Source organism: Hypomesus transpacificus, chromosome 11 (assembly GCF_021917145.1).
Source record: "Hypomesus transpacificus isolate Combined female chromosome 11, fHypTra1, whole genome shotgun sequence".
In the NCBI taxonomy this organism is placed as follows: Eukaryota; Metazoa; Chordata; class Actinopteri; order Osmeriformes; family Osmeridae; genus Hypomesus; species Hypomesus transpacificus.
The window spans coordinates 15,194,359-15,216,997 of record NC_061070.1 but is presented as its reverse complement, the minus strand read 5'-3'; the positions used below and the strand labels follow the sequence as shown (position 1 = coordinate 15,216,997).

Genomic DNA, 22,639 nt, shown 5'->3' with positions numbered 1-22,639 from the left:
GCTGTTATAAACTAGACTAGGATGCCTTGGGTGTGTGTGTGAGTGGGAGACTGAATGTAATGTTTCTGATTGCACTTGATAAAATACAGATTGAAATGCCTATCAAATAAAGCAGAGACAAAGCTGCCCCTTAAATGCTTCACAGAGTATACTGACCAGTATGTAAGTCTGGGTGACCAGTTGGGCTTACCTGGTCATCCTTGTCTGGATAATCTCTCTTGAAAGTCATTGCTATATGTTGCATCACCCTTCCAATCTGTGGTCCAGAAGGTTTGGGATTACCAATAATAGAAAAGTAAATATAGATGGCCTTCTGGGTGTTTACTTTTACTGATTTGTTTACTGTTGTACATTGACCAACAGTTGTTTGGATTTGTTTGATCTAATTCTGGTTACACAGCTGAGCATATACACTCTTCCATTTATTTTATTTTCATTTTCTCTACAAGGTCACATTCCCTCTTTATTTGTCTTGACCCACAACCTCAATAACGTCCTTGGCAAGGTCGCCTTCCTGACACTTCATCAGCAGAGAGTGATTTAGCTGGGCCTTATCACAAGCCCCAAGATGGGCGTCCCCACAGGAAGCAGACTCCTTATATGGACTTACGGGTAGCCGTGTCACTCTGTTGATTGTTATGGACCTTGCCTGGCAATGACGACATCAACTTCTCCAGACAGCGTACTACCATGTCCTCACCTCGAGGTGACGTCAGCTGTCGTTAAAAACCTCCACCCAGCAACATCCATCTCTATAGATAGAGACAGATGCTGACATGCTCTGAGCATGACACAGGACAAAGCGGGGGTGGGGGGGGGGGGTATGTTGGTGACAGCTCAGCGCAGGCCTGGCGTGGTATAGACGCCTTGGTGATGTGGTCTGAAAGACGATAGCTCCAGACGACCAGCTCCCCAGATGATAGGCAGACAGTGATGGCACATGACTCAAGGCCTACTGCGTGACATCAATGACATATGCCTGCTGAAAGGGGCTAACAGCCGTGGTCTCAGTTCACACACTACAGAGGTCTTCTCTCCTGGGCCACGGTTTATGAGAGCAAGCGTGTGAGTGAGCACGTTAGTGAATACCTGACTGTGTGTGTGCCTTTGAGACAGGCAGGTGTAACTGGAATAGAAGGGTGAAGTAAGCGTGTTACAAGCACACCAAACCTAAAACCTGACAAAAACGACTTGCACTGTAACAGGAGAGGGTGTGTGTTTGTATGTCTGTATGTGTATAATGCAGCACTTTACATGTGGGGTTGGTCTGTGTGAATGGGTGTTTACTGTATCCATGAATAGTGTGTGTTTATGAGAGCAAGGGTGTATGTGCCAGAGAAATAAAAGTCTATGGGACAGAGTGCTTATGTGTGTGTGTGTGTGTGTTTTTGTGGCTGAAGAGTCACAACCTTGTACAGAGACATCATTCTAGCCACCAAATCCTTGTCTGTTCACCTTGAGTTATTCACTTTACTGTCTCAGGGATGTGTACTGGAGGTATTAGTTACACTATCCTCTGACAGGACATTCAGTCCATCCCTTCTGACATACTTAAGAGCATGAGTCAGTCCATCTGAAAATGAATGACCTAATCTTTACAAGCAACCTGTTGGCACTACTAAGAGGGCTACCTCAGGGACTCGCTACTAAAGATAGATCATCTCACACTTGCAGCATCCAAAGTGAAACTGCTGCAAAGTAGGGGTAATCCATGGCAGTAAACAATTCCAACTGTGAATATCAAACAGAGGCTTCAACAGACTAACTGGATGTCAATGTCCCCTGTTTGGCAGGGTAATCCACTAAGTCTTTGCCAGTGACTTTGTGGTCAAGCGAAAAATTACACACCACAACACAGTTGTGTAACCGTTTGGCAAACAGTAGGTTACTTGATGGTTCAGGTGAGAGGGGGAACATGCTCAGTGGTCAGCGCTGCTACTATGAGGGGCGGTTTAGGAAATAATTCAGACTGTCCTCACACTTACACATATGAAACGTTCACACACTCATATATGAAGCGCTCAAGTCTTATAAGGATAAGTAATACGTTTTGAGAATGTAAGAGTGTGAAAACATTTTCACTATATATGGAAGGGATTTCAGAATATCCAGAATTGCATTTACATCAAATGGAAAACAAGGCCTGCCCTGAAATGCACCCCCCACGTAATTTCTGTTCTGTATATTCCAGTATCAAATGATTCTTAATTTATACAGACAAAACTAGTATGAGTAACCAGAGCAAGTTTCATGCATGTGGCACTTTCCTAGTCAGAGTTAGCGGAGGGTGCATTTCCTGGCAAGACAGAATACAGCCCTGCCCATAAATGCATTTCCAGCCCTGCCCTGAAATGCACCCCCATGTTATTTCTGTTCTGTATATCCCAGCATCAAATGATTCTTACTGTACATTGAGGGAACTAATATGAGTAACCAAAGTAAGTGTCATGCATGTGGGAGAAATGTAACTATCACAAATCTGAGTCACAGCTGGGTGAGGAGCGCCCCCTAACGGAGGACATGGGTAGTCACACGCACACACAAACAGGCCATCTTATACTAATACAGTTGGGGGATGTGAATACAACCTCAAGTAACCCATCTGGATGATTCAGGGAAGGCGTGTGTGTGTTTTGGTGTGTATGCCTGGGTTATTCAACATCCTGGCCTACACATGGAAGAGCTCAGGAAAGAGACTCTGTGGACCTGCCTACTTCCCCTCATATTTGTCCTCCTAATTGATCCCAAATCACTGATTTGCGATGACTGCGCAAAACCTAAACATGCTCCTGTCGGTCGACTTCACCTTTCCAGGCCTGTCAGATCAGGGAGTGAACAAGGGCAGATAGGAGGGTAAGAGATGCTTAAGGATGGAATGCACACGTGTATAAACCACCCCCACTTTTGGTTGCTATGAATAAAACCAAATATTGCTCTTGACAACCAATTCACCCATGAGAGTCCCTGCATCTAACAACCAGTAAAAACTGGCAACAGAGATGCAATAGATATGTCCTGGCAGTACATTTTCAATGATCTGGAATAGAACAGAGATATTGTTTAGGCTTTCTGCCTTTACACAGATTCAGTGTCAAGCTGTGGTTCCTCACTCCTTTTACCTAACAGTAGGTTACTACTCAGCAATGACTACAATACAGCATGTTTAGGAGTTGTGTAATAGTAGTGTAATCTTGGATCTTGGAATCTTGGAAGTTTCCTCCTATCTATATAATCCCATGCTCTGTGATTTAAAAGGCTAAATGGATCCTGAATCAGCAGACCAACCCATGGTCTCTATAAGGGCACAGGAGAAGAAACACACTGTACAAACTGAATTGACACATATTTGTAGCTACTGCCGGCCTGGCTGATTGGATCCATGCATTGCTGTGTTTTCACACCTGGCTTCCAAACAGTGGCCCAGTCATAAGCCAGTGAGTCAGTGGTTTTGGGAGTGGGGGAAAGGGATGGAGGGAGAGAGGATGGAGCAAGAGACTTGCTACAGACTCATCCGTTGGGGTGGGGTGTGGTAAGTGCTCACTCTCTCATTCCGGCAAGGTTCCGGTAGCCCCTCCCTGTTCCCTAGCTGCCCACTGACCTGGCACTTCTGGCGGTGGTGTACAGCTCAGGGGTGGGGGCCCTAACCGCAGATTATACATCAGTACAGATTAAACATACAGATTATATCCATCAGGCTTTGGACAAAATAGAGCCTTGTGGAGAAAAAACAATTGAGGTCCTGACATTATATTTTTACAATAAAAAAGTTATGGAGTGTCAACATTGCTTATGTGACACACATAAACAATCTTTTTGTATTTAATGTGGTGTACCTTGTTACAAGCTTGTGTGGTGTTTAGGATTTGTTTTACTTTGTTAGTTTAAATTCTGCAGCCAGTTGCAAGTGGCCTTACCAAAAGTTCCCACAGCTCCACAATTTTGGTTAATTACAACTTACTAGAGAGCAAATACCTTAACGCTCATACGTTCACTAAACACTTGGACGTGCGCCCAGACTCGGTTGTTTGCCTAACTATGGATATAAGTTAAATTGCACCAATGACGCAGGATGTCTTTACGCGGAGACTGGAGACAGCCTCCGTTTCCAAGCTGGTTTCCATGCACCGCCTCTTGACAACATGGCGCCAGCTTGCAGCTGTGCAGCCGTTACAAAGGACGACGAAAACCGTGCGTTAGAGAAAAAATGCTGTCCTAAAAGTGTAATTTAACTAACAACTGTGGTTGTATAGAACACAATCTGTGTGTCAGTAGTTTACAGTACAGGCTACAAGTAGGAAAAACGTCATTTGACAGAAAGTGACAGGTTGCACGCCAGCCCACCTGCCAGAAAGACAGTGACGACGGAAGACCGATAATTGTATTTGAGTCTCCAAAATAGGACAAATAACGGACAACAAATTCAACGAGCGTGCGGTATTCATGAACTATACCTGGATAAAATATGTAGACTCTCGTCTTATTCACTGAGTTGATAACTTATCGATAGACTCCTTTAGTTTGCAAACGACTTAATTTATAAGATTAGATTGAATCGGTGCACTAGATGATGACTGAATATAATTTCGCCCTTTCGGAGGAGGAAAGGGAACGTGCCAGGCTTCCACCAATATTTCATACATCAACTCTGATGGTGAGTCATTTAAAAATAAATCACTTCATATAGCCTACTTTACATTACAATGAATTCATGTAGCAGATGCGTTTATCCAAAGCGAGGCACTAAGGTGCAATATAAAAAGTGCAGTATAAGATCAAGGATCAGGAGTCAAGTACAGTTTCTAGGCCTTTTCAAAAATGTTTACTTTTGTGTTTGTGGTTATATTCAGTTATTTTATACTTTGCATGTACAGGTCATTTGTATCAGGTTCCTTGAGATAATTTGAAATGTGTACATAGTTGACGGGTGAAAGAAAAGTGTTTACTTTAATTTAATTAAACATTTATTTAGACAGAATGTATTTTCAGTGTAGTAACTCAATTTCTGATTAAAGCCTCATTTCTCCTTTGAAGCCTGTTAAGATCAAGTTTTCTAAACAGGCATGGTATATACACACTGTCTGTCCTAGTCAGCTGAATTTGAGTCCCCATCCTTCAGAGAAGAGACATGTGCGAATAATATTCACCAATGCACTTTTGAAATGTCTGGAAATGTCATAACTTGAACCCCCGATACCTATCCTAGCCCCAAGACCCCCCCCCCCCCCCTTCACACATACATGAATACAGTACACAGCTCCCTGTATCACCTTTTTTTGCCCCCCCCCACCCCTTTCTCTCGCTCCCCTACTTCTCTCTGTCCCACTGATTTACCCAGCAGCACACATTCACACAGTAGCATCATTGCGGTGATATAGACAGTATAACTGTCCAAGAGAGGCAGCATGGGGAACAGATTTAGAGACGAGGCAGCCTATTTTTCCACAGACACAGACCGTTCTTCTCTCATAAAGTATGGACTCTGGCATGGTCACAAAGACTAGAAGGAGAGAGGAAGAGGTTGGAGAGAAGCGAGGGAATAGAGGAGAAAGGAAGGAGATGTATGCAGAGACAGAGAGAAAGAGACTAAATGGGTGCAGTGATATGTGTGGCTGTGTTTTGATCCAGCAGTCAGGGTTTTATAAAGGAAATGCTGTCATTAAGCGGAGAGGACACCATTCTTGGAGACACCAAGAATCACTGTGTCCATGATCTCTGTCATGTCACTGTCTCTTTTCCTCTGTTTCACATGTGCACACATACACAAACACACACGAACAAACACACACATACTGTTTGTCTTCAGGATGTACAGGATAGATGTACAGGATAGCGTTCAGTGGAAGTGCGCCGTGCTCTAGTGATGATGTCCCATCCCTGCACCAGGGTCCGGGGCATGGTACAAAGCAGCCCTTCCCCTCGCTGGGCACCTTCATCTCCACGCTGAGCCAGAGGAGGGAGGCTGGGGGTCGGGGCACAGCGGGCACACAGCCTGGCGGACCAGGGGGGCGCCATGGTGAGTCACTTCACACATTTAGATGACACCTACTTCCATAGTATCTAACGTTCATGGAGTGCATGTCATTTCATTATCGGTTATAACTCTCCTACCCATGGAGTGACAATGTCATTTAACTATATTGGACCACTCTATATTGACATTCATATAAATTGAGTAAATAGACTCAAGCCTGCTAATGGTTCCTCCCAAAACCAATGTCCTTCTACAGTTGAGGCAATGGCTCGCTCCTTCGTTGCTCTCTCTCCCAGAACACATACAGTACTGTAGCTGCTGCATGTCCAGGAAACAACGTTTTGCTTCCTTTGTTTACATTGCTGATAGACTATAAATGACTGGCTATAGATGTTGTTTATATAGTAAAGGCAGCAGTGTGTGCAGAGTGACATTGTGACTGAGGGAATCTGGGGAAAGGGGTTGTCAGCTTTGTTTGAACTGATTTTGTCACCAGGGCTACAACTGCCAAAATGATTGTGCAAACTTCAGTCAAATTAAAGCCATATGAAAGCACACACAGACACACACATACTGTAAAAGCACACAGAAAACACTAGTACATTCACCACGCCAGAACAGACTTAGATTTGTTAACTTCCTGTGTTACATTTCTTCACCTACTTTATTGTTACTCTCTGTTACAATAAGGCGGGATGACCTTCGATCAGAAAACATTCATATTTCAGTTTCACAGTACAAAGACACTTTTTCCAAAGAAACCCTGTAGGAGACATCCCCCATAGTATCTTATCTTACAGTATATATAGCAGGAAAGCGCAGTTTGAGTCATTAGGCCTGATTAATTCCAAGCCTTAGCCACCGAAATATAATGATCGACCCTTGAGACAGGCCCTTGTCTTTTCCCCATCTGCTCCTCAACCCTTATCATCAGACACAGTTGTTTGATGTCTCCCTGATGAGGAAGCATCGACAAGAGAGGGGGAGGGAGTCGGCTACAGAAGAATGGGAAGAGGGTTCTGCCCTACAGTGCGAGGTGTAATAAGGTGTCCCTTTAAAAATGATGGGCCATCTGAGAGATGTTGGTTGATGACTGATTCAAGGAACACCTTTTAAGACAGAATTGTTCTTCGGTTGTCCCTGGCTACTGAGAGCCTACGACGTATACGATGTCCAGAGGGATTGCTTACTGATTGGCTTGTGTTCCATACTTGTGTATGTGTGTGTGTGTGTGTGTTTTGGTGTGTTTGTGTGTGTGTCCATCTATCCTACTTCTTCAGGGAGGGAGCTCCCACCTATCAGTACTGACGTCAGACAGAAACAAAAGGTTTCCATTGACACTCTTCCCCCTGAGGTCAAAGCCCCGTTCCCATCCGACCCTATCATCCCGCTCCGCACCAAGACAACCAAAGAATTCCAGTAAGTGTCCTTCCTCCCACCAGCTTAATCCTATCACAACATGACATATCCCCCACAGTCCCTCATACTGTATGTGGTGTGTGTGTGTGTGTGTTGTGTCAGGGAGGATGTGGAACGAGCTACCGTGTCAGGAGACTTCAAGGACGTCAGGCAGTTCTACCTCACCACTTTTGACTCCTTTATAGAAATCAATGCTGCCTTTAAGGTACAGTAAGACACACAGTAGCGTGCACACACACCCACACACACACACACATACATGCTGGCAGACAAGGCTTCGACTTGCCAGGGCGCCTTATGAGAAAACAGTTGGAGTTGTTGTTAAAACGCCCAGAAATAAAATATTTTTTAATGATGGGAAACCCTATACACTGTCCCTCTTTCCCTCTGCGCTTAGAGAGAGGCCAACGCTCCATTTAACACCACAGAGGACTCTGGAGTCAACTCCAAGTTTGTCAACGCTGTTTATGATGCCTTACTCTTCACAGTAAGTACCGTGTTGGGAATGTCCGAGGCTGCTGTATGACAAAAACAGCAAAATAATATGATACTGTATTTAAAATGATAAAGTAAAAAAAAGCGGTACATGAAAGAGTGAAGGCATGGACATTTATCCTTTCATTTGTTTATGGCAAACAAATGAAAGGATAAATGTTGTTGTCTGGGCATGTTTGACTGTGCTTTGTTGTGGTGTTTGTGGTGTTGCAGCCCCCGGACATCCAGAAGTCTGTGTTGAAGGGCATCATCAACAGCCTGCTGAGGGAATGGAAGGGGTGAGTTCAGATGTCGTCTGCAGCTGCAACCACCGAGCCCTGGGGGGAGCAACGGTTTAACACTGAGGAGATATTCCTGTCATTTATTCACCATGGACTGCATTGGACTGGATACTCATTAAACAGACTAGTTCATTAAACTGCACAGAATGTCCTGTGGTTTCAGGTGAATGTGTTTGTGTTTTTGTTTGCAGTCCTAGAACGAAAGATGACCTGAGAGCATACTTTGTGTTGGTTCAGGTGAGATTGAACTGTCCTCTTTTGTCAAACACAAACATATTCATACAGAATCACACGCTCCTCTATACAAATATCTCATTATCTTTTACCTAATATAAATGAAAATAATAGCCTTTGTTCAGAAAACAACATTTCTGTTCATCTTCTGTCTTCTGTGAAGAACGTTTCACTTAGGGCCCAGCCCATCTCCAGTGTCATTTATACTTAAACGTTTGGGGACAGAAATAACCAACTGCAGCCCGGCAACCCCGTCATCAGATTCTTGCTTTCCATTAATCCCTGTCATTTCCTGCGTAGAGAGTCATGTGGCTCTTTATTCTGCTGCTGCCTCTCCTAACCGCAGCCAGCCTGCCAACCAGGCCTGCCACAAGCAGACCCAGACTCAGACAGAGTGGAACTCGGACTGGCAGGCACGCTTCCACACAGAGAATCAGAATTAGAATCAGGCATTAAGGAGCTCTGCTGTAATTGGATGGTACCTCCCTCTCTGCTCCTCAGCCTGTCTCCACTGTGGTCTGCTGGGGCACTGATAGAGACAGCAGCCATGCACTGCTAAGGAGTTAGGGAAGAATGAACGAGGTTAGCGCAAAACGCAGTGCAAGCCATAGAGTGTGTGAGATTGTGTATGGACTGTGCACGCCGCGTGTGTTCACATTGAGACTGTTGAATGGAGTTCAACATCAGCACAATCAGACACACATACACAGAAACACACACACAGACGCTGCCGCCTGCGCAGGCAGTCTGATGCCATGTCCTGTGTCTTCCATGGAGATGGGATGAGGTCATTTCCTGTGATGACGTGGTCTTGGAGGACAGGGTGCATGATATACTGTATGCTCTTAGTTCATGTCACAGGACTGAATCAACAGACTGGACAAAAGCGGTCAATGTTCTGGAAATGTCTGTGTCCCCCGTACACAGTTTTGCCCTCTCTCTCTCTGCAACATCTCTCTCAAAAGTCTCCCATCTCTCCCTATGTAAGAATGACCGTTTGCATTTTTCTCTGTCTGTGTGTGTGTGTGTGTGTGTTTGTGTGTGTGTGTGTGTGGTAGAACCCACAGTACTCCAGCACCAGTACCTATGTGATCTTTGCCCACCTGCTCAGACAGATGGCGTCCTTGTCTGAGGCAGACCACCATTTCCTGGTCCATTGGTTTAAGAAGTAAGTACTTCCTGTTGGCCTTGGGTACCTCCCTCAACCCTGATGCCAACGTGTGTTAATATGAGAGCTGTCTTTCTGTTTTTCTGCTCGTTTGTAATTAGAAACGAGAATGGATCAGATGATCAAAATTGCTGAATTTTCCAAACACACCCCTCAAAGTGTGTGTGTGTGTATGTGTGTGTGTGTGTCAGGCTGTCTCAGAGGCGATTCCGGCAGCTGGTGGAGCGTCTCCTTCAGTTCATCTCCACCCGACTGTTTCCCGCCGAGCCGGATGATCTTCCTCCTCTGGCCAAGTGCTCTTGGTGGATCCCCTCCGCCACCAAGGTTCTCGCTCTGTTTAGTAAGTGACAGACACGCACACGCACACACACACACACACACAATTTATGGACGTGGTATCATCCCCAATGGACCCACTACCACCTGAACACACAAATCACATAGCAGGCCCTCAGATAAACATCTCGTCCATTTCCTCTGGCCTAAGTGTGTAACTGCAGCTCTGTCCTGCTGTTCTGCCCTCCTCAGACGCTGCCAACAGCGTCTCATCCCCCGCCATCCTGTCCTTCACCGAGTTCTACAACATCACCCTGGACCACATCGACTTTATGGAGCAGTACCGCACCTGGCAGAACCACGGCAACTCCAACAGGTCAGACCCTTGCCTTCTCACAGCAACCTCCTCCTTCTGTTATGGTGTCTTCTCCACAAGATTCCTCCATGCCCTCATCCTTCCCTCCTCCCTCCCCCTGTCTGCTCCCAGGTTCTCCTTCTGCCAGTTCCCCTTCATCCTCTCCACAGTGGTGAAGAAGGCCATCATCCAGAGAGATTCTGAACAGCAGATGATCAGCATGGCCAGAGTGAGACACACAGACATATATACACACATGCACTCACGTACACACACCCACACACTCACATGCACACACAGACGCATACACACACAGACAAACAAATGTGTATTCTGTTCAACTGAAGCCCATTCTGATGGTGTGTTCCAGCAAAGCTTGGTGAACAAAGTGTCTCGCAGACAGAGGGTAGACATGAACCTCCTCTTCCTCAACATCAGGGTACGACGGGCCCAACTGCTCAGCGACTCACTGGACGAGGTAACCCCCCCCCCCCCCTCCACACACACACACACACACACACACACAAGTCCTCCAAGGAAAGGTGTTGATGTGTGGATGTCCTGTGTAGTCAGGGCCAGGGGTCCGGGCTCTGTAGCTGTTGGGTCCTGTGAGGACTGTAACTGTCTGACAGCTTACTCAGTGTTACTGCTGTGTGAGAGCCTAATGGTGAACGAAGTTGCAGATCCAGGCCTGCCACTGCCAGACGGAGTGCAAGACAGGCAGGGCCGCTCTCCCTCGCTCGACCATCTGATCCTCAGCTCTGGAAACCAGTCACCATGGCTTCATTTGGAAAATGGTCCCATGGTGTAAAATGCTGGGCTTCTGTCCCCCCCCCCCCCCCCCCCCCCCCTTCCCAGTTGACCAGGAAGAAGGCAGACTTGAAGAAGAAGATGAAGGTGACCTTTGTTGGGGAGGCAGGGCTGGACATGGGCGGACTCACCAAGGAGTGGTTCCTGCTGCTGGTCCGACAGATCTTCCATACAGACTACGGTCAGGAGCTAATCATTAAGACGGGGGCATTAATCGTGGAACACTCGCACACTGGATAACTTTTATTCAAGTAGATATGAGATAGACACGGTGGCTGGTGCTAAAGAGTTTGATTCGCTTCCTCTCATTCGAAAGTGGTACCAACTATAGTAACACACAAGTGGGCTCACAATATTCAAGAGTAAATCTGAAAATAGTAGAAAATGGAAAGTAAACAACCATCAATTGAAAGTCCAGGCGATCAGGATTATTATCCATTGAGCCACTTTCACTCTGGCAGTGAAGAAGCAGTAACTGGGAAACACTGGAGTGTTGCTTGTTGATTTTGGAGCCTCTGATTTTGCAGCAAGGATCTCTCTCTCCCTCACCACCTCACATTCCTGCTGTCTCTCTCTCTCTGCCTCACTTTCCTTCTGTCTCTCTCTGCCTCACGTTCCTTCTGTCTCTCTCTCTCTGCCTCACTTTCCTTCTGTCTCTCTCTCTCTTTCTCTGCCTCAGCTTCTGTCTCTCTCTTTCTCAGACTCCCTCTGTCCTCAGAGCTGAGTAGTTCTTTCCATGGCTGTGTTTTCGAGGGCCAGGCAGTCTGCCTAGACTACATCAAAACTGTGGCTTCCCCATTAAAACGGGGAAACCCCCTATATACAGCACAGACGCTTCTGTACATTCAGACATTCTCTCTCTCTGTCCCTCTCTCTCTGTCTGTCTCTCTCTCTCTCTCTTTCTGTCTCTTTCTGTCTTTTTCTGTCTCTCTTTCAGTCTGTCTGTCTGTCTGTCTCTCTCTCTGTCTCTCTTTCTGTCTCTCATTGCCTCTCTCTCTTTTTCTGTCTGTATCTGTCTTTCTTTCTGTCTCCCTCTCGGTCTCTCTTTTTCTCCCCCTCGCTTATTCAGTTTCAGTTCAACCTGTCTTTACCATGTCGCAGGATAATGTATGTGCATGTCCACTTTTCATAGCAGAGCTGTCAAGCTTGCCATATGGTTTCCAGTATGAAGGTCATTGCATTCATGTGGCTCAGAGAGAACTGCTGAACACGTTCTAAAATTCTATTTAGAGTATCCATAGTTTTCATAGAACATTACAGTAATAGATCGTAAATTGATGTGTTGTAGAAAGCTGTGTGTAGAGGAGTAGCAAATAAGGGTTTGTTCACATGTTCTTTTTTTTCAGGCATGTTCACCTACTTGAAGGATTCCCGTTGCCATTGGTTTACTAGCTGGAAGTGTGACAACTACTCTGAGTTCCAATTGGTTGGGACTGTATCCTTCCACTTCAAACCAATAGTCCCACTTAGAATGTAGGTCAACAATCTCAGACATACAGCAGTCAAACCTGAAACACACACGCTCGCACACACACACCATTTGGGTCTGAGCTAGATGAGCTGGAACACACCACAGGGCTGTCCTGTGAGGAAACCACACTGTGTTAACAGATATTTTGATGTGTTTCCATAACTATAAATGTGTCCTGCCCTTTCATAGAAGAAGTATATCTTTCCAAATACTTATTATCTATCTATATATCAGTTAAGACCTACAGGATTAGGTACTCACCATATTATTAAAAGCAGTTCATGCCGATGACTTAAGCAGGATGAAAGCCACAATATGGTTTATAAAGTGTCAGCAGTATGTTTATGAGACTTGGCTATTTCTTGTCTTCTTTCTTGAACGGCTGTTTTGTTCTACGTGTATTTTTAATGGAATCATGTAGGAAGACAGAATGAAATAGATCATTTCCAGTTAGCCATATAGGCCATCTGGGGCCATTCAAACCTCTGAGTTACATAACACCCGGTTTGTGAGTGTGTGTGTGTGTGTGTGTGTGTCTGCACGCTAACCTGAATAACCAGCTAAGTGCCCTTTAACAAGTTGGCCAGTGGTCATGGGGTTGTGCCAGGCCTTGTCTGAGCCTGAGGGAGTGAAAGGACAGGGAGCTGCTAGATCTGAGCCTATTGATCCCTTTGGATCTCCTCATCCTTAAACACATTAGTCTCTCTTTCTCTCTTTCTTTCTCTCTTTCTCTCTCTCTCACTCTCACTCTCTCTTTCTCTCTCTCTCTCTCACTCTCACTCTCTCTCTCTCTCTCTCTCTCTCTCTCTCTCTCTCTCTGTCTCTCTCTGTCTCTCTCATTCTCTCTCTGTCACTGTCTCTCTCTCTCTTATTCTCTCTTTCTCTGTCATTCTCTGTCTTTCTCAGTATTAGTGATTAACCTTTTACACCAGTAATGCATGTATATTTGTTTTATAGTAGGTTTTAATGTGTGTGTCTGTATGTGTGTGGATAAAGAGAACTGTGCGTGCTTGCTTTCTGAACTGCAACATCACACTTCATATGGTGACCATATGGAGCCAGAACAGCTGGGAATGCTTGTGTGTGTGGGTGTAGTTGTGTGTTTTTCATAGAAATCAGAAATCAATGCTTTGAATGACCTGTCCACCTGCAGTGCTTTGTGGGTAAAGGTGTTGGTTTACACAGTCAAAACGTGTACACCACACACACATACACACACACGGTGTAAAACATGTTGTGCCGCAGGGCCCTCTGTGTGCTAACTGGAAAGCCGCCCAGCCATTCGCCACCCACTCACACAGCACACTCCGTCCACATGCTGTGTGTTTGTGTTGGACTCACAATGACACGGCAGTGCAGAGTATGTGTACACTGGGCTGGAGTCTCGCTCTAAGTCTGGACAGGACGGTTATGTCCTTCTTACAGAACATTAGAACGTTAGAACGTTGGCAAGTGTCAAGCAAACCCTGGAGAAGTTTGTTTGTTTGATGTGTCGTGCCTGTTTCTCTTTCTCGGACACCATTCCTGTTCTGGGACAACATTGGCCACTTGCACAGGTCCAGGACCAGCTGTTCTTAGTTCCCTACAACCAGCCCAAGTCTTTTTTATTTATTGTAATTAACCATTATTTAACCAGGAAACACAAAATAACAGCTTTACAGATCAGGGAATCAGCCTCAAAAACTTTTATTGATGATTTAAAAACACCAGTCTGGACCAAATCCTTCAGTGTGTTTCATGTTCAGCCAGCCTGTTCCTGGGTCCATCATCTCCTTAGCCTTGACTGTTCCAGCTGATGGGTCTGGCTGTGTACAACAGCATTGCCCTGGACATCCATTTTCCACCCTACTGCTTCAAGAAGCTCCTCACTCCACCCATCTTGCCCTGTGACCAGAACACCACCGTTGGCATGGCATCCCCTACCCTGGAGGACCTGCAACAGATCATGCCGGTACTTGGATCCTGATTGCATAAGGGCCCCTGGTGATACATTTACAGTACTTAAAGTAACCCCATTTTAGCCCCATTAATGTGTGTCTCTGTTTGATAAGATGCATGTATATTGTTTTTTCTGGGGCATTGAAATGAGCTGAAAGCATTCCTCAGAGCCCAAACTACTTTAGCCACTAGAGGGAGGCAGATATTAACTTTTGTCTTGCAAGGTTAAAAACGTTATAATTTGGGATGGAGCAACTAGCTTGATGGTATTTGGTAAAAAACATAACACCCATAGTATTTGATGTTGTTGAGTTTTAAATATGTCTGCAATGTTGGTAAAATGCAGTGTTTGGTTAAAGTTTTACTAGCACTTAAACACACTCTTTGTTTGAGACAAACACCTGGTTGACCTGGTTTCATCAGGGTTAATTGATTACAGTAACTGTGTCAAATGCTGACCTACTTATAGTAGTTTTGGCTTCCACTGAGTGTAAACATAACAGAAAGTGGTTGACCCTTTTCAGCATGTTGATGTGTCTGTGTTTATGTACCGTGTGTGTGTGTGTGCGTTAGCGTACGCTCGTGTATGTTTTCTGTTATACAACCTGATTTGTTTGATAAGGTCTCTGGCGAGTGACTGATGTGGGTGTTTCCCCTGTTGCAGGACCTGGCTCGTGGCCTAGGAGATCTGTTGAGCTACGAAGGGAACGTAGAAGAAGACTTCTACCTGACCTTCCAGGTACGCTCCCATCTCCCAACACATGGCATGGCGTCAAGGCTGAAGCTTCACTTGTGGTGGGGCAGTCTGCTTGTTGAGAGGTGCGATCTCAGCTCTGATCTAATGAGATCTCGACGACTCCTCATGACACACACTTCTCACACTCTGAGAATAAACTCTCTTCTGCATCACCGCTGCTAATGACGTGTTTGGGTGTGTGTGTGTAAGTGTGTGTGTATTCTCGCTAGGTATTGAGTGCCCAAAAATGTGAGGGTAGAGTATGCAGATGTGTGTGTGTGTCTGTGTGTGGTTGTGGGTCTGTGCGTGTATAGAGGGTTTTGAATCTATAGAACTGTATTTCTCACGCCCTTCTGAAGAGCAACACCAGAGTGTGAAACTCCCTGGTGTCAGGGCTGCCCCAAAGCTCTCATGGGAGCACAGCCACAGAGTCTGGTATGGACATGTCTTCCGAGAGTCTGATGTAGGCACTGCTTCCAATCAGTCTGCCATGTATCAGGTGTGCCATTTCATCATGGGAGTGGGAGTGGAAGACTAAAACGTCATGTTGTAATGATGCTTTGTTATTTATTAACTGTACTGTAAATGCCAATGCATCATACGCATCATGTAAATGCCAATGCTGACTGTGGTACAGCTGAACTAAGTGAACTCCTATATATGCTAGCTGAAAGCACACATCCATATTGGTGTTAATCATCACTCATATATTGACGTTCATCCCCAGAAAAGCTACTCCCACACTCTCCCTCCCGCCATGTCCCTTCAATGGCTCTTCAGTTATCTCTATGCATAATTATCTCTTGAGATAAGGGATGCTATCTCCAGGTTTCATCTGCAGGTTTTCCAGGAAGAGCTGGGGGTCGTGAAGTCCACCAACCTGAAGGCTGGCGGAGACAGGATCCCAGTCACCAAGCTCAACAGGAAGGGTGGGTGGACTGGACCCACACTACATTTACATTTAGTCATTTAGCAGACGCTCTTATCCAGAGCGACTTACCTTAAGAACAGGGACATTCTCGCCGAGGCAAGTAGGGTGAATTGCCTTGCCCAAGGACACAACTTAATTTCGCATAGAGAAAATGGAACCGGCAACCTTCTGATTACTATCCCGATTCCCTAACCGCTCAGCCACCTGACTCGCACTAGCAGCTTTAAGACTGTGATACGCCATCTTTGTCATTATGATACCCCAGTTTTGATTGAAGTCATTGAATTGAAATGACCAGTTTATCTTTATGGGATTTACTCTAGCAACTAAGAACGACAGAATGTCCAGATGTACTTAAGGCCCCAAGGTTTCCAATAAACCTTCAAGAACTCAGCTAGCACTGCAAATGAAAATACTTTTTTTCTAAAACAGTTTCTTGCTGTTCATTATAGCACAATGCTTCTTTGTGTAAAAAAATCACTCCTGCATTTGGAAGCATGACCGGCCACAAATATGTAATGAAATAATCCTCACCCATTATCTCTGCCTCTCTGTCTCTCTCCTTACAGAGTATGTCCAGCTGTATGTAGATTTCCTGCTGAATAGGTCGATTTATAAGCAGTTTGCTGCTTTCTACCACGGCTTCCACAGTGTGTGTGCGTCTGATGCTCTGCTGGTGAGTCTTGATCATCTGTCTGTGTGTTGTGTGTCTGTGTGTATACTGTGTGTGCGAATGTGTTTGCAGGAGTGGATGTATGTGTGTGTGCATGTGTATGTTCATGTGGGTGTATTTGTGTGAGTATGTGTCAAAGTGATAACTGTAAACATGTACACCTCAGTCACTGTGCTGTAACATCCAGCCCGCTGGTGTCAGGTAGACCCCACCTCCTCCCAGCCCAGTATGGATCACCCAGTATGGATCACCCAGTATGGATCACCTAGTATGGATCACCCAGTATGGATGTCACCTGCTGAAATTGGTCTGAAATCAGCACCCCCACATTCCATCACACTATATCGATTTGAGCTCAGATTAGTTCCAGCCTCTGTCTAAGCAGGCCCGGTTAATGAAGTGGTGGATAAGGATAGATGCTGAGTTTGAGACTGAGAGACTACAGCTATCTTGTGTTGAATTTATAACATACATACACACCTACGCATGTAATCTGTGCATACACACATACTTCCACACACACTGTGGTAAGGATCCTCTCCCAACTGAACTGCAATCTGTCTGTGCTAACGACAAAGTAGACAGATCGAATATTTCATCTGTGAGTTGAGGCTCATTTCAGCCATGTTCTTCACCCTCTTAGTGAACAAAGTGTGCCCTCCATCGATTGCAAGTATCATCCACTCCCACATGCACTAGTTTGACTATAAGCACCAGATAAACACTATCTGGAAGTGAGCAAGCGTTAGGTGATCGTGCTGACAGCCTCTTGGTGACTTGAGGACCCCTTACAGTACAGAGCTAACATCCAGTCAGGCGATGTTGAGAGGAGATGATGCTAACCTTGAGCAGGGGCAGCCGTCCTGCTGTCTGTGTTGTACACAATCTTTCAGGCCCAGTTACGACTTTGCTGCTCTCTCACTGATTTGTTTTTTCTAAGCCTGCTAAATGTTTCTGGACGCCCCCACAAACCCAAGGTGGATTTGGTTTACCGTTCATCTACAAAAGATAAACATACCTCACATACGTGTATAGATGTCTCTTAGGGTTTTGTGTAACGTTCAGGGTCAAATATAGCAACGGTCAGAGAATCAAATAACAGAGTGGGTTAGCAGTGGGTTAACTTTGTTTTAGCATAGTTTAAATGACAGTCAGTCAAGCCAAGGGCCTTGAGGTCCAACTGTTCAGGGTGCAACTGCTTGGCTACTGGTTGTCATGGTTGTGTTGTGTTTGTGTTTATTGTCAAGGTTGTTTTGTGAATGCTAATTGTGATGGCAGTCACAGTTGTAATGGCGGTTATGTTTGCAACGCTGCCGTGTCTCCCTCCGGAAGATGTGTGAATGCGTTCTGGCTGTGTTGTGGTCGTAAAGCTGCTTGTGGTTCTGTAGCTGCTGCGACCAGAGGAGGTGGAGATGCTGGTTTGCGGCAGCCCTGAGCTGGATATGACTGCCCTGCAGAGAGCTGCCCAGTACGAGGGCTACAACAAGACCGACCCCACAGTCCGGTGAGGAACGGAGAGAATAGCACTCGAGATTCAACAAACGGATATTGAAACGTTATTCAATCATCTGAAGTCTTAACGTTGCATTGCTCGATAAGGGCCTGCTACAACACACTGCACACAAAGAGAGGCACATCGTTCTTAGTTTATACGTACCAAGTCATTCCAGGTATAGTGGTATCTCTTTTCCTGCCCTCTATTAATCCTACAACCAAGAGAGGTATTACAACAGCCAGGCAGCTATATTTAGGTACCAGGGTTATGTTGGAGGGGTAGAGGACACATTGGCTGGGAGCGTGTCTTTCAAGCTACCGTCTGTGGAATGAATCATTGACTGCACCTGTTCTAACAAGAGCAGATCCATTGGGAATCAAATGATGTGTGTGTGTGTGTGTGTAGCTGTTTCTGGGAGGTAGTGTTGGCCTTCCCCCTGGAACTGCAGAAGAAGCTGCTTCACTTTGCCACAGGAAGTGATCGAATCCCTGTGGGAGGGATGGCCGACCTCAACTTCAAGATTGCCAAGATTGACGTCTCCACCAACTGGTAACGCTCACCATTTCTCTTTATTCATCTCCCTCCTAGCACTCTCTGTTTCTCTCTTTCTCCATTGTGTGTGCCCCCCCCCCCCCCCCCCCCCCCCCCCCCATGCTCTGTTCCCACGCTCCTGACCTGTGTGCCTCTCTGTCTCCAGGCTGCCCATCTCCCACACCTGCTTCAACCAGATCTGTCTCCCCCCCTACCGGAGCAGGAAGGAGCTGAAGCACAAGCTGACGATCGCCATCTCCAACGCAGAGGGCTTTGGTCTCGAGTGATTCACTAACCTGCCACGCACTCGCACACATATCGCACACACATACACATACACATACACATACTCACGCTCACACACACACAACTTTCTGAGGGAATTGATTTGCCTGCAAACTGATTTGAATCGAGAGGTTCTCATGTATGTTCTAGTGTTAATGTATGTTAGGACTGTTAGACTGAAATGGCAAAGGCATCAGGCATCTGGCATCCTGATAGATCTAGATTCATCAGTTTGTCAAGACAGAGATGTAAGAAGTTTCAAATCCCTCTGACATACCTAGACAACAGCAACTTCTCAGTGATTATAATAGTCCTATCTTCTTTTTTTTCTTCTTTTTTTTTGTGAGCTTGTATTTTGTATTTCTCTCTTTCTCTGATTTGTTATACACTGTTATCCCTGATTGTAAAAGGCTTTGCTGGTTAAAGAGCATTACTTATCCTTTCCTGAGATATGGATTGTCTCATGAAATGATCAATTTCTGGGTGTTTTTGATATGCCTGTCATATGATAGGAGCAGCAGATCAATCTTAAGTCTCTGTCAGCAGTGCAGACCGATTCTGTGCCAGGTTATACAGTAGATCTGTATTGTGTTTTGTTGTCAGCTAATTTCCTCAAAGATAAATATGACATTATTATTCAGGCCCCTGTCGGCTTGGTGTTCTGTTAGAAGACAGGCCAGTCTGTGCTTACCTTTTTTTCAGCCAAGCAAGAATTTAGGTCAGTATAGACCTCGTTCTGTCTCCTCTTCAGTTCAGTCGGTCAGCTGGGTAGTTTCAAAGTTAACCCCTACCACTGCCATCTTTTATCATTATTTTTAACATATGGAGTTCAATGTTGGTCAAAGCCTCCCTTGTTGGATTCAGTAACAACACTCTCCTCCGCCTATTCTTTCTAAGAGATGACAGGAGAGATGACAGGAAGAGTTGACTGGGCAAGCATCTGACGTATTTGTACACAAACCTTTCTCGTTCTGGTCATTTTTGTACTGTATGTATTCAAGCCTGATCAGTCCAGTGCCTTCTCTCTGTTTAATTGATATACATTAGATTGTTTAACTGATCAAGGCAATGTTTTCTATGTTTTACATTTGTCAAGATATGTATTTGTGTGGCAGGCAAAACAAGGAAGGCAAGAACCATACACATATTTATTGTCAGTGATTATGTTGTATGACAGTGATCTGACTAATGTTGTATCATATTTCGGTCAATGCCATAAATGTCGGTGCTCTGTTAGAATAATAGAGCTTGATCGTGCTATTTGAATGTAAATTTGTGTTCATGGGGGAGAGTTCAGTGTAAGGTCATCACATTCTGAGGCTTCTGGTTGTTGTCCAGATATGTTTTATAATCATAGACCAACAATGTTCAATGTTGTGCTGTTATTTATTAGATTTGAGTGATAATAACTGTCTCATTTAAAACAATAAACTTGTATGGCATCACAAATCTTAGTCTTGGTCAGGCTTATGTTAAAACACAGTTGTGACAAAAGGTCACAATAACTGAGTTCTAAAGGGGTTGGTGGGAGAGAAGCTTTTGGGAGATGGGGGGTGGCAATTGCAGTAGGAATACTGCTGACCCAGACGCTGGACCTCCCAGACACAGGGGTTTTAATATTACGATCACTTGACACACATCAACTGCACTCTCCATTTCACTCATTGTGACACTGCTGGCATCAACTAGCTGGACCTCTGTTGAATTAGGTCAGTCACTTTAAAGGGGGTGAAGATTTATGCAAACACTTATTTTACACTATATATTTTTTCACTTTGACATGAATGAAGCTTTTTTGGCAAATTCTTGTCAAAAAAGCCTAAATATATTGATGATGATTTCATGTATAAAAGCAATAAAGGGGGAAAACATCCAAGGGGGGTGAATACTTTTTATAGACATTGTACCTCTTACCCACAGCACCCTATAATAGCCAGCCTGCCCTGGTCACATTGGAGCTTGGAGGCTCCTTCATCACACCATGTTCTTTGTACTGACATGCTCAACTTTCTAGTTGACCTTTCAAATGGAATCCTCATGTGCAATAGATGCTGGCTTTGTTCCAACACATATATCCCCTGGTATAACCTTGTCTAAAACCAAACTCTCCCTCCCTTATCCGCTCCCCTCCCCTTCTTTTCCATGTCCCACTTCTTGTCATTTACCTTCTCCCCTCTGTTTATGAAACCATCCAACATCCAACTGATGCTATGTCAATCTTTCGTCCAAGATTGTTAATGTATAGTACTGATGTGTCCCTTAATAGACACCAATCTCCATGTATACTTATATTTAGTATGGGAAAATGCTCAACTATATACACTATATTTAGGTAAACAACCAGGCTGTGGCCAGGAAATCCTTACAATCTCTCTTCTAAGAATGTTAGCTGTCCTCTCTGAGGGTTTTTCTCTCTCTGAGATGTGTGGGCATCTGTCAAGCCCTTTGCTTGTAATAAAGGGTCGTACAAGTAAACATCCTCACCTCTCCCCCAGAGCCAGGGGGTGAGGACAGGAGGAGGTCTGGGGCACACCAGGAGCCCGGGCCAAATCAACACCTGGGACCAGGGACACACGGGAACACACTGCACCTCTATGTTTCTTCCAGGGGCTGGGTTGGACAGTTTGGAATGTGCATGTGTGTGTGCGTGTGTGATGCTTTCTAGGATTTTAATGCCTTTTAGCTAGAAATATGTTTTTTACTGCCGTACAAATGTTAAATTCTTATTTATTTTTTTTATTATGATTTATAATTGACTTGGTTGCCTGCCAGAAGATAGGACTCACATGAGGAATATGTAAGTGGAGACCTGGTGGCCCTTGTGGTTTGTGGTCCTGGTGGCACAATGCAGTGTACTCTCAGTTACAAAAGGTACCTTGCAAGAATTCTGTTTACCATGAGTGGAGTCATCCTCCCTTTTCTTAATTGTGGGTAACATGGTGGGTAGATCAATTCAGACAATGATGCTCTATTTATAGGCCAGCCCAAAATACTCTCTCTCTCTCTCTCTCTCTCTCTCTCTCAGACACACACACACACACACACACACACACACTGTGAGGCTATAAGATTCCACAGCTGGAACAGGGACCCAGAGGGCTTGGGGGGTTGTATGAGCAGAGTCTGATGTGATCTGCCAAGTTTGATCTGGAGGGTGGTCATCTACCATCTTCACTTAACCTCCACTGCTCTGCAGCCTTCCACAGTTGGATGTTTCTACGCAGCAAAGCATGGGAAGTTAACAAACACTAACTACCATTCACAAATCAACATAGCCGTGTCCTGCTTCATTGGACAAATTCAAATGAAGATAATGATTTAGTTTCAAATGAATTAATCAATTAGTCCCATAACTGAACACAGGGGTGTGTTGCTGGTTGTCTTTACACAAGTGCACATAAATATGAGTGACTGGTGCCACTACACTGTGTGTATGTGTGTGTGTTGGTGTGTGTGTGTGTGTGTTTATGTGTGTGTGTGTCCAACTGTCCCCACTGGATTCCTCTCATCTTTGTTGTCTCAGAAAGGCCCTCAGTGTTCATGGGGCTCCCTTGGCCTCAGCCTGTTATG

General features: G+C 45.0%; 1 protein-coding gene across 1 annotated transcript; it reads left to right on the top strand.

Annotated features, from left to right (window-relative positions):
- The first annotated feature begins 4,115 nt into the window (after positions 1–4,115).
- On the top strand, positions 4,116–20,509 carry LOC124474099 (probable E3 ubiquitin-protein ligase HECTD2). The gene is made up of 21 exons (XM_047029982.1): positions 4,116–4,651; positions 5,884–6,013; positions 7,252–7,390; positions 7,493–7,595; positions 7,788–7,877; positions 8,099–8,163; positions 8,358–8,403; positions 9,459–9,568; positions 9,760–9,908; positions 10,097–10,220; positions 10,332–10,428; positions 10,570–10,677; positions 11,058–11,190; positions 12,356–12,444; positions 14,273–14,431; positions 15,083–15,157; positions 15,996–16,083; positions 16,655–16,761; positions 18,147–18,262; positions 18,659–18,802; positions 18,951–20,509. Exons 1-21 carry the CDS (start codon positions 4,565–4,567, stop codon positions 19,069–19,071), a joined length of 2,280 nt encoding a protein of 759 aa, XP_046885938.1. The 5' UTR covers positions 4,116–4,564; the 3' UTR covers positions 19,072–20,509.
- Positions 20,510–22,639: the final 2,130 nt, after the last annotated feature.

Coding starts and splice junctions, on each gene's coding strand:
- LOC124474099 (XM_047029982.1), top strand. CDS start 4,565: ATGATGACTGAATATAATTTCGCCCTTTCGGAGGAGGAAAGGGAACGT. Junction 8,164..8,357: donor CTGCTGAGGGAATGGAAGGG/GTGAGTTCAGAT, acceptor TTTTGTTTGCAG/TCCTAGAACGAAAGATGACC. Junction 15,158..15,995: donor ACTTCTACCTGACCTTCCAG/GTACGCTCCCAT, acceptor TTTCATCTGCAG/GTTTTCCAGGAAGAGCTGGG.